This window comes from Phaethon aethereus, assembly GCF_964289735.1.
Source record: "Phaethon aethereus genome assembly, chromosome: Z".
Classification (NCBI taxonomy): Eukaryota; Metazoa; Chordata; class Aves; order Phaethontiformes; family Phaethontidae; genus Phaethon; species Phaethon aethereus.
Window position 1 is genome coordinate 42935854 of NC_138577.1, and position 12105 is coordinate 42947958.

The 12105-nt window shown below is 37.0% G+C and overlaps 1 protein-coding gene across 2 annotated transcripts in view; it reads left to right on the forward strand.

The window, feature by feature from the left end:
- PTAR1 (protein prenyltransferase alpha subunit repeat containing 1) overlaps nt 1-9797 on the forward strand; it is a gene marked incomplete at its 5' end in the record, with an annotated part of 33187 nt that extends 23390 nt beyond the window's left edge. For both annotated transcript variants that reach the window (XM_082013132.1, XM_082013131.1), the window contains 3 exons: nt 2683-2896; nt 8273-8586; nt 9146-9797. In XM_082013132.1, the coding sequence (XP_081869258.1) occupies nt 2683-2896; nt 8273-8586; nt 9146-9491 (874 nt within the window). In that variant the 3' untranslated portion in view covers nt 9492-9797. The remainder of the gene's footprint in view (nt 1-2682; nt 2897-8272; nt 8587-9145) is intronic.
- Between the last annotated feature and the right edge of the window lie 2308 nt (nt 9798-12105).

The following is a 12105-nucleotide window of genomic DNA, read 5'->3' on the forward strand; positions in this document are numbered from 1 at the left end:
AGCAAAAGGAGTATGCAGAAATAATGGGGAAAAAATCTTGCAGTTTGTCATGGTTTAGCCTTTCCTACAAGATAGCTAACACTGGAAAACTAAGATTTTTTTTTTTGCATGTAACTAGTGCTGAACCTGGTGCCATCCTTGTCATTACGGTGATCAATACATTTTTATGAAATTAGTCAGAATGGTGGGTTCTTAATATTTATTTACATCTTAGAAATAATAAGAAACTCTGTCTATAACTTCTGTGTACTCTTAAATTAGGAGTATTTTAATAATGCTGTAATTTGTTGTTGTTTCTCATATTTGCCTAAAACAGAAAAGTATATTTGAGGATGATTGTACAATTGTTTGGCTTGGATTTGGATGTGATGACCATGATTGATACATGTTAAAAAATAAGATGTGCAAAACTGTTTTTTCCGCATCAGCATAGCGATTGATCTTCTGTTTTCTGTTCCCCCATGATACCATATTTCAGACAACTGCAAAAAACCAGAACGGGGCAATTATAAAATTCAGTAAAATATATCCAAATTTTTTTGTCTTACACATGACAAATACACTCACTAAAGATACCAAAATACCTGTCATACATTTTGCCATATGGCCTTTTGCTCTACGTTTTGGAGGGTTTCAGATAGATCTTGTGCATACACAGTCAGTATATCTATTGGTTGTGCAATTGTCACTGACTAATCCTGCTTTAATTTGCAGTAACTCCAGGAACTGCAATAGTAACAGAAACATGCATACAGTGACAGAAAAAATCAGATTTCTTTCCTCCAAATTTACTGGAGAAAAAAGTTCTCTTAAAAACTTCCAAAGTAATACCATGATACTCAACAGGTACCAAAAATACATTTTAAATTTTCTGAGGTTGTGCTTGTCTGTCTTTCCTTCCATGCAAAAAGCCTAGAAAGTAGCTTGGATTTGATTTTATAATTTTTTTTCTTTTGTTGTAGCCACAGAGACTATAAAGTTTGTGTTTTTTCACATGCTCCTGTATATATAGTCTTTATTTGAATTCCTTATTTTATAAAAAAATCCTCATTTTAAGAAACTGAAATAATTTTAGGATCAAAATAATTTTTCTTTTTATCATTTTACTTGGAAGTCAACATTAATAAAGTAATATTTATCTTTTTGTTAAAGAGATTACTCTCTATGTATTTAACTTTTGTCACTAGACATTTTTAGAATTTCCCATTTCTTGCAAATCTACTGCCTTGAAGTGAGAAAAATACTAGACGGTGATGTTTGGATCACAGACATTTTTAAAAAGCAAAAATTAAGTCTTCAAAATTACTGATTTCATAAAATAAAATTACACAACAGTCAATAGGCATGATTGTTTTGGCTACATCTTTAGGTAAAACGAGTGTTATATGGGAAGCCAGAGTATGGACACTGGCTTCAGTCCACTGCTTGTGATTTTTGCTGAGAAGCACAGTCAGTTTAAAAATTGCATTTTTATAAATTATCTTTAGTATTTTCTTTCAGTACTTTAAGTCTTTTTAAAAATAATTAAGACAAAAAGACAGTGTAAATACCAATGAACAAGAATATTACAAATGTTATCAAATGAGAGAAAAAGCAGGTCGATTATCAATTTTTTTAACATTGTTTGGCTTATCTATTTTTTATCTTTTTTAAATATATATGCAATTTTATATATAAAAATGCAAAATAGAATTATCATGTTGAAGTATTTTTTTTATTTTATTTATTGATATCTTTTAACAAGCAGTGATACCTTTCTGAAAGTAGCAATTAATTTATTTTTGAACCGATGTGAGCCAGTACAAAACAGAAAAATCTCTGTGTTGCAGACTGGAGGATGTCCAGCTTCCCAGAGCGTTCCATATAGGCCCATTGCAAGTCTCTTGACACGTGCTGCTGCGTGGAAGTCTACACTTCTGTGACCCTTTTTTGTAGGACCCTTTTGTGTAGGTTCTGCAGATACACGTTTTCTTGTGGCATTGAGGACATCTCTCAAAATACTCATCGAAAAATACTACTAAAATGCTACTAAAAGTCAGTCCAAAGTGAAATTAAAAAGCCATGTAGGAATCTGTGCTTATCTCAGTCACTTCAAATCAAATATGTATGATTCAGCAGTAAAAACATTTGTTTTGATTATACCTATAGCCCTGGAAACCATAAGTCTTTTGCACTTTCTGCTAGTCATGTACAGAAACTATTTTGGCTTGCCATGTGCAGCCAAATGTAAAAAATACTCACAAAGCACAGCTACATTTTTTTTTCATGTAGTCACTTCTTTTCTGTCTCATTTTGGAGACTTTATTTCAGTGCTATACAAGTCTTTGAAGGAGGAGCTCATTAGAAACTTCATGCAGACAGTTCTTGCGTTTTTGTCATAAATTTGCTGTTCCTTTCTGTTTTCTTTTAGTATGCTGGAAGTAGCTATGACTACCTACAGTGAGCAAACAAAAAAATGTAGCTAGAGTTAAATTATTCTGGAGTGTGATTATAAGTCATAGCTTTCAGCATGGGAAGAGTTCAGATGGTTTTGTTCACTACTTTTTCTTATTCATCATCTAGTTACAGTGTAGTTCAGATAATTGAAGTATCAGAAAGTCTTGACTGATTTATATAAATGAAAAAGAATTTTTTCTCTTCAAATTGCTCTCTCACCATTAACACTGTACATCATTTAACCAGACGATGGGTGCTGCAACAACTAATTCAGGAAAACTCCTTGCCCAGTCTTGTGACTAAAGGAAACTTGGGAGCAGCACCTGTGCAGAGAATTCACCGACTAGTGCAGGAGGAAATGAATGTCTGCTCTGAAGCTGCGGGGAGATATCCAAGCAACTACAATGCCTGGTCCCATCGCATCTGGGTTTTACAGCATTTGGGAAAGCTGACCGTCAAGGTATAATACAATAGCAAATAAAGTCTTAAATTTCCTCGTTTAAAAAAAAAGTAAAACGTTGGTTTGCCAAGCAGATCCTATGACATGGGTGGAGAATATATTAACTTAGCATACGTAGCTAAGAATGTTTTAAAACAACAGCCAAATTATTGCAGTAAGTATGTTTTGCATTTTCTTGCCAGTGTAGGCAGGTTCTGCTCCGAGAAAGAATGGATTTTTCATGCCCATGTACAAAGTTCTATTTTTCTCTTGGTACTTTGTGTTAATAAACCAGTGACAGGAGGATATATGGACTGTGAGAGCTGAAATAAAGAAGGGACAACTGAAAATAATTCTTCTAGCACTAATCTTGAAAATCCTAATAGAGAAAAAGATAATATATGTAATACTATTTTGATAATGTCATGCAGTGTCTTGTTTTGGTACATTTATTCATCTTATCTGTGCTTTCAGAATATTGAAGAATTAAGTAAAGACAGCAGGAATTTCAGAGAAAGCATGTGCTCTGAATGTGCGTGTAACTAGTTTCTTCAGCTCCAACAGTATTTTTTGGCAGCATTTAAACTGATTAAGCTATTTCAGCTCCAGCAGGGACGTCTTATGCGGTGGTGAATATTTCAGATCACATGGTAGTATCTAAAACGTTGAGGCCTGCAGCAAATTGAATTAGTTAATGTGAGGTGGTCTAAAATTATACAGGCAATTTTGTAATACTGTGGTTTCTAGGTGAATTTCTTGTGAATATTAGGCTGATACAGTGATACATGAGTTACGCTTTTAATGGCAGCCACTGCATTTTGCCTTCCTGTAAATGCATAGGGGAGGGAGAAATTTAGTGGAGGTTGTTGAGTCAGTATAGCTGTTATTTTTGTGTCTGATGGGCCAGCTAATCCTAGCAATTGATACTGTTTTGCTGATGTTTCCTGTTAATTGTCACCTGAGGAACTTTAAAAATAGCTGCATCAGATTGGTAGTATATAGGAAGTATGTTCCAGACTCCATAAAGGAGGCAGCCCAGAATTTGGACTCATCTGCCTAGCAAATTAATATGAAAAGGTAGTTATGGAAAACTCAGAAGAGTTACAGGATTGGGATAGTTTGGAGGTTAGAAATTAGGGTTAGAGGTCTATGCTAATAGGAAACAGGGACTTTCAAATAAGTCTTTAATAGCTTTATTAAAAAGCGGGGGGGATTTAACACTGTTAATTGAAACTCAAGTAATTTTATGCTTAGTTAACAGTAGTTTGAAGATCAAGATAATGGCCTGAGTGCTTTTTGCACTTGCTATTCATTACTAATTTAAATAAACAGAAAGAATTGCATTGTGATAGGAATAACTATTCTCAGAGCTGGAATTATTCTGGTGGGTTTATTCATCAGCAGTTGTCAATGGTTTGTGTGACTTTACAAGCATGCCTGTGAAGGAAGTGTTTTAAATTTGTTCTATCAGTCCCAAGTCCATTTGCCTTGCCCAACATCCCAGTTCCCCTACTGGTTTTCTTTTTAGACTGATTACTAAGGAAGTGATCATTTTCTCTAGTTTAGTCCAGCTGGCTTTTATTACCTCTAGCAAAATTTGACTGGTGCTGCTATTCCTCAAGCAATGTGTTTAATCCATTGGGAAATCTCCATGTTGACTCTAGGTTTTTTTTCATGACACCACCAGTGATCTCTTCAGATGGCCTAGCAGAAGGTGTTTGGAATGGAGGAAAGTTAGGAAAAAGTGTGGAATATAAAAGATATTTAGAATCTTGAGATAAAATTTGTGTCTAGGTAACTTTAAAAGGCAAAATCAGAAAGTGATTATTTTGCAAGATGTGATGTAAGGGGGGGAAAAAACCAAATACGGAGGAGGACAGGAAAAAGCAGACATTACAGATTTTCACAAAAATATACAGATTGCTTTCTTGCTTGATGTCTCGTTTTGCGCCTTCAACCAATTGTGTGTTTGAATATCTGAAAAGAAGTGTCAATTTCACTGAGATGTAAGACTGGAACTGTGCTGCAAAAATTAGCAGATAAAACAGTCACTGTGATTCTACAGCCATTTAGTTCTTAACAAGGTTGCTCCAAATTAGAGTACCCTTTATTGTCTAGGGCCACATTTCTGCTATAATAGAATGTAGTTTGAGTTAGTTTTTATTACGATGTACAAGGAAACAGAGGCCCAGAAACATAATGTGTATGTTGTATTGTCATTGAAATAAGACTTCTCAAAACAGGTTTATTATTTATGAAACTGTTGGCCTGCTTTGGAGGATTTGAGGGGGTAGGTTGTTTGGTAGGATATGTGGGGTTTTTTTTCCCTGTGGTTTGGTAATCCTAATGCTTCTGCACACTCGTTCTCAGTTCAGACTCTGGGAAAAGGATACAAAATTGTAGAGGAGAAGATTTTGGCCCTGTAGGAAGATTTTCTCATAGAATATAGATATTTCTTCTTTCTTACACTAGGCAATAAAAAACATTATCTTGTCTGAATATAGAAATCTCAGTTTGTTTTTCCTGCAGAGTGAACCACGTTAGCAAGTTTACGTAGTGTTTGAGTAGTGTTCATTAATACCAAGTAAGGATTTGTCAAGCGTAGATTGTTCCAAACCAATCTAATCTTTCTGGTATTGGAGTACTTGCCTCAGAAAAGGACAAGAAAGCTTGACTCCAGTTTTCTCATGTGACAGTCAGTTAGCTAACGGCGGAAAAACATGGGCTCCAGACACCTACTAAGAGGTGGGTGTGTAATTAGTTAGAGAACCAGAGTTAAGAGAGTAATACCAGTACAGGCTGTTAAAATTCATACACATCATGATGTGCAGAGAAAGCATGCAGGTACAAAACCAGCATGTAGCTCAGCAAGGATGGCCAAACTTTTTTGTTTTCTTCAGATAGGAATACGCAACTTCATAATTACAGGATGGAGAGTGACTGATCAGGCCCTACAATTAAAAAATAAATAAATAAAAATAAAAATCAAAAACAAACAAACCCAAACAAAAACAAGCAAAGAAACAGGTGGTGGGGTGATTGTCATGAGGCAACACCTCTCGTGCGATGCGCAGAAGACAGAAGTCTCTTCATAAGACACAAAGTAATTGTTCCTGTAGACATCCCCAGTAACGCCTTGGCTTTTCTCTGATGACTGGCTGTCCAAAAGTACCTGTCTTTTGTGTGAGTGGACATTGCCATATTTATTTGTTAATCCTTAAAAGCTTTGATCATCCTTAAAAGGTTTTTACCCCAGGTACAGTTCCTTTTCATTTCTGCAGTGTCCTGGACCAAGGAGGAAGTTTTGGGCTGTGGTTTACAGTGGGTAAGCACATTAAAGCAAGCGCAGGGTCAGGGAAAGTGTAAGAGGGGACTGCAGACCCGGAGGTTGATGTAAAGGTCACTGAGCGCCTATGTCCTATTCTGGAGCAGAATGCCAGTTCCATGGTACTCAGCTCACCACCAAAGGTAGAAAAGGGCCTTCTGTAAGACGTCGAGAGTGGGGAGGGAGGCGTTTTTATTATCATTTCCTCTTTGCTTCACAGAAGAATGGCAAAGGGCTTGTGCTTTTCTGTGTGGAAATGGAGAAAACTGGCTTGGTAAGAATGAACCTTGGTTGGAATTCAGATGTTAGCTGGCTTTTCGTTTTACCTCCAGTTGTTTGAAGCATCTTCCACTGTTACTCTGAGGTTCCTAGAGGAAAGGCTTTGTTTTTTGTAGATCTCGGGAGGTTTAATGTCAATATTCTGTCTTTCTGTTCTAAAAGAGGTTTTCTAGTTCAGGTAAGGAATGATGATCATTCCTCTTTTGCAGGGAGTTAAAATGTGTAATTACAATGTTCCCCTGTAACTGTGTAGCTTATAAACATATCAGGTAAATGAATAAGATTATTCTGAGATCTAAGTTGGACATAATGTGTGTAGGATCAGTTCCAGCTGAATAAAGACTGGTCTGATTTTTCTGATGTCACCCTTGAGTCTCACGTTTTTAACCGGCCTTTAAATTTTAATGTTCAGAAATTTAAAATAGTAATCTCAGCTCTGCTGAGAAGAGGGAAGCTGATATTGTGGTTTCAAGTGCAGAACTGGAGATGTGGAGTTTTAGCCCCCTTACGAATCCCATGCATGGGCTGTTATTTAATCGTGCCCTTCAGTCTGCTGATCTGTAAAAGGAAGACGATACTGGTATCTTCTGTCAAGACCTAGAAAAGCATGTTGAGCAGCTTGGGTAGAAGGTGCTATTTACGTCATTTGTATTTGCTGTTAATATCTTTTAGAACAGATGCACTACAAAAAAGCTGTGTAACTAGCCTTGCCACATTTCCATGATTTTCTTTGTGGGAGGCTGTGCCTCCTGTGCTGCAGGAGAAAAAAGACTTGTGCCTATGAAAGTTGCTTTGCATCAACTGGTCCTGCTAAGTGATGTAGGTAGCTTAGAAAAAAAGATTAAAAGCAAGAATATACCAGTAAGGCTATATCCAAAGTCTTTAGAAGTAGAACGAAAAAACTAGTTTTGATCTCTTTGAAGCGTTTAAACTGCAGAGGAGGAGCAATGTGAAGAAATAGGTTAAAGTCTTTCAAAAACTACAACTGTTAGTTTTAATAGAGAATGTAAAGTAAAAGACGCTTTGGCCAGTAGCCAAACTCACCCATTTTCCTAGAAATTAATTTTGAAGGTTTAAAAACATTCAGAATTAAGACAAAAATCACAGGTGCCAGCAGTATTACAAATACAGCTGCAGTCACCAGTGTAAGTATTTACCACAGTTATTGTGAAAGCCTTTCTGGGAGTTCACCAGTTACCAAGTCAAGCAACTTAACTATGGACAAATAGTTTTGTATTCCACAGGCTCTAGAATACAGGGATTCTTGTATTCTATGGGAACATAATGTTAGTGGTTGACATTCTTTCGTGGGAAATGGAAGTGTAAATTACTTTAAGGCCTCTTTTTTTGTTGTTTTTAAGCAGTTCACCCACCCTCTGGGACCCATAATGCACTAGGCAAAAATCTAAATACTTCTAATATCCATGTAGTTTGGTATACCCTCTACCTCATCTAAAACAGTCTTTATTCCTAACCATTTTGAGATTCTTAAACCACTCTGTATTTCTCGTTATAGTGGTTTGGGTTTTTTTTCTCCTCACCCTGTGGGAAGGTTTCTGAGACACCTACCTCTTCAGAGTTTGGAAGAAGTATAATTTCTTTTGTGCAGGGATGGCAAAATACTTTTCACCACCTGGTGGAAAAGACTCAGTGATTATTTCATTTTTCTGTGTGTGTTCTTAAACCATTAGCATGGTGGCTGAAATCCTGAGGAGAGGTTATCTTAATACAGAAACAGTGTTGATAAATTCCTCCTTATACTGGTTGATAACTGTCGCTGCTTTTTGTTTCAGGTTCTCCTTGATGAACTTTCATCCACTAAATATTGGGTATCCGTGCATGTGTCAGACCATAGTGGATTTCACTACCGCCAGTTCTTACTCAAGTCCTTGATAGGCAGAACTGTGACTGACAATAATGTACTGGTACAAAATCAAATGGTAAATGAGCAAAACCCTAGCCTTCAAAAGGAGGAGAGTGCAGGGGCAGAAGCTGCCTGTGTGAAGGAGCAGAGCGTGGATCTCCCCTGCTGTTTAGAAAAAGAGTTGGAGCTCTGCACTGAACTGATTGATACTTACCCAGGGCATGAAACCTTGTGGTGTCATAGGTAAGAGGACTTGGTCAACAGAGCATCCTTCTGATTTGTGGATTATTCTTTGCCTGACATTTCCAGACAAATTGTTGTTCTGATTTTAAAAGGTACTGCTCAATAAAAGATTTCTAAGCTACTTAACGCCTTTGGAAAACATTCAAGAGCATAATCAGAGTTATTGAATGGAAAATTTGATCGGGCTTAAGTATCTTGTTGACGTAAGCTCCACTTGTCCCTATAGTTTGTGCAAGAGACACAAGATACTGTTAAGCAGCCTCCTCACACTTAAATTTTTAAAGGGAAAAAAATAGGCAGAAGATGGATCAGCTGCAGAAAATCCCTGCTTTGCCAGCCGGCTGTATGTGCCTGACTAGGTAATAACAAGTTTGCCAAAGTGACACTGAGCCCTTTTTTGTAGAGTGTGAGCAGTGGCAGCAGATTTTTTGTGTTTGTGGGGCAGGCTGGTGGGATGGCAAATGAATAGAAGCAGTTCAGCAACATCAGTAGACTATTTTCAGTGCATGACTTCTTTTTTTTTCTTTCTTTTTTTTTCTTCCTTCCTTTTCCTCTGAAGAAGGTGTGTGTTCTACCTTCAGCACCACCTAACCAACAAAATTCCTCTTCTGAGTGCAGTGGTATCTGTGGACAGCAGTGATGAAACTCTGAATAATTCTCACCACAGTCCTGCGACAAGTAACGTGGCACAAGCTATGGATGTTGATGGTTTCAATGAATCAAGAAGCAAACAAGGTTATACCCAAGAAACAAAACGCCTGAAGCGTGCTCCTCTGCAGGACTCTTTTGGTCCACAAATGGAATACCAGTTCATTGATAAAGTATTATCAACTTGTAGGGATGCAGACCAAGCCAGGTTTGCAACTGCTTATCGGAAATGGTTAGTTACTTTTTTAGGTCAGTGAAAGAAGAGTTTAAAGCCTTCAGGGTTCTTCTTTTAGTGCAATATTCTCTTTTCAGACACAAATGCATGTCTTGGTTGCAAGTGTTAGCTAATCATATGTTTCTCGCTCTTTCAATGGTCAGTCCTAAAGTTCATATTCAGAGTAGAAGCCTGTCACTTTATTAAATAACTGGCATACCTTTTTATTAAGCAAATGCAGTGTGTTCTTTAATCTTTTAAAAAAATCACTCTGTGTCAGCTTCCTACCATGCCATTTTCTTATTTTTTAACTTCTGCATTAAGGTGGACTCTGAATCATTTGGCTTTAAAAAAAAAAAAAAGTCTGAAATGCTTTTGAAACAGAGTGTCTGGAAAAAGAATAGGAGGATCTGTCAGTTACCAGCTAAACCTTTTTACAGGTTATTCCTCTTTACTATAGTGGCATCTTTCTAATACCTTATTGGATTCAGACTATATTTGGTGAGTGCTATTACTTTTGTATTAGCAATCTTTGCTAGAACCCCAGACTGCAGTGTTTCTTTCTCAAGGCTCCACTAACAGTATTGGAGCCATGCTTTTTACTGTTGTAACTGGGGTTTTGTTTGCTTATTAGTTGTCACATGAGTTTGACAGGGAAGTCTATGAAGTTGAAATCCTGAAAGGCAGATATGGTAAAATGTGACAGAAAATAGTTCAAACACACATTCACACTCACAGTCAGAGCTATATTTGGAAATACTTTTCTTAGAACAGCCTACTTCACCGTAATTTCCTACTTGGTATTTATGTATTTTCTCTCAACAATCCAGAATTAGTGACACTTGATACACATTTCTGAACATACTATGTACACTACGGAATTTCAGCCTGCTAAGTCACACATTGGTAACTTGTACTTAACTAAGACCATGCAAGTCCAATAGATGATGGAGTAAAAAGTAATTCTTCTGACTGGTCATTGAAGCTATACAATTCAAAAAAAAGACAGCAGGAGGGAGCTCTCTCTTCACTTCTGTTCTTTTGCAGAGATTCAGTCTTTGGTGGTTTTTTTTGTCTTTTAGCTCTTCTTTAAGAGCACTTCTCCAACCATAGATCTCTGTTTACGTAACTGTAAATTTTAAGGGAACTTGAAACACGTTTCTATTCCAGTGAAATTAAACATGATTGCCATTTCCTTAGAACTTGCCTATATAAGGGATTTTTTTTACACTAATGGAATTGTGCTGGTCCAAAGACCCAGGGGAGAAATGTTGTACAAAGTGGAATTTTGTACAATGGCAACATCGCCTCTGTTCCAAACAGACTATTCACTGAGGGGATTAGATTTTCAAGCTAGAGTCTTCGCCAAAATTGCTGTATATTCCTCCTGCCCAAAGTGCCTCCTGACTGTGGTAAGTTTCAAGCTGCTATTTCTGTTGGGCAGAGAGAGAAAAAATGAGGGAGGAAAAAGAAAAAAAACAAACAGGTAGCCTGCTCAAAAGGTATCATTTGGAAAAAAAAAAGGCACTTGAAATGTGGAATTCCGATGGGTTTGATGGATAGGGGTTATTCTTCCATTTCAAAATGAAAATAGACCACGTCTAGTCTTAGGGAGTATGTTCATTACTCATTTCAGGCACAGAGTAGCTAACGAGACATTTCTAAATGTACACTCTTCTGTTTACAGTACCTAGAGAAGACTGACCTTGTCTTGAGCATCTCCATGGCAAAGCTTTTTCTCAGTGGGCATCCACACCTGCCTCTTTACAGCTGGGGACATAGTATCTAGCTGTTTGTTTTGAGGTGCTCTGGGATGCCGTCTTGCTTGATGGTTTTAGTTGGAGAAGAACATAATTAATGTGTGAAGGAGGTGTGGGAATGGCTTGAGAGGATTAATTTTGTCATAAGATGTTGTCTGTATGACCAGTGACAGATCAGTAGGTTCAGGTATGAATTGGCATCTGAACTTAAGAACTTAACTTGGGCAAGAACTTTTACCCATCCCAGAGGACCTGATGTTTTTTTGAGTATGAAATATACATTAAAGCATGTGTAGTTGCCTTGGTCAGCTTGATTGATAATATCTCATTAATGACTAGTATGAACCTGGAAAGTGTGAAGTCAGCTGGCAAAGTACAAAGGATCACATTCTTGGTCCTAGATTACTTAGACAGTTAGTAACCTACTTGTGTGTTCTGTATGCCTCAGCAAAAATTACTTGTTCGTGAGAAAAGTATTAGTGACAGGAGCAGACTGGGAAGTGAGGGCATGAATAAGCAATATTTCTTGAACTGTGGAAGGGAAGAGATGCTCTCTTCTTGTATTGGAATGATTGAGGTTTTTAGAGGAAAAGATTTATGTTAGAATATGAGTTGCATTGTATTTTCATACTTGGAAAATGTTCTGAGAGCTCTGATTAGAGATTGCTGATATTTTTATTACTTCTACAAAACACTGATGGCTGTAGTATGACTCAAGTGTGGGTTTTTAAAGCCTACACCTGATGGAAATACTTCCCCCCTCCTTTTTTTTTAAATCCAGTAAGAATAGTTAAATTTAGAAATTTTTGCAGACCAAACTTTATCATCCAGAAAACTGAACAATAAATGTGAAATTGAAATAAATTAGATCTTCCCCTTTGAAAGAAATGCAAACAA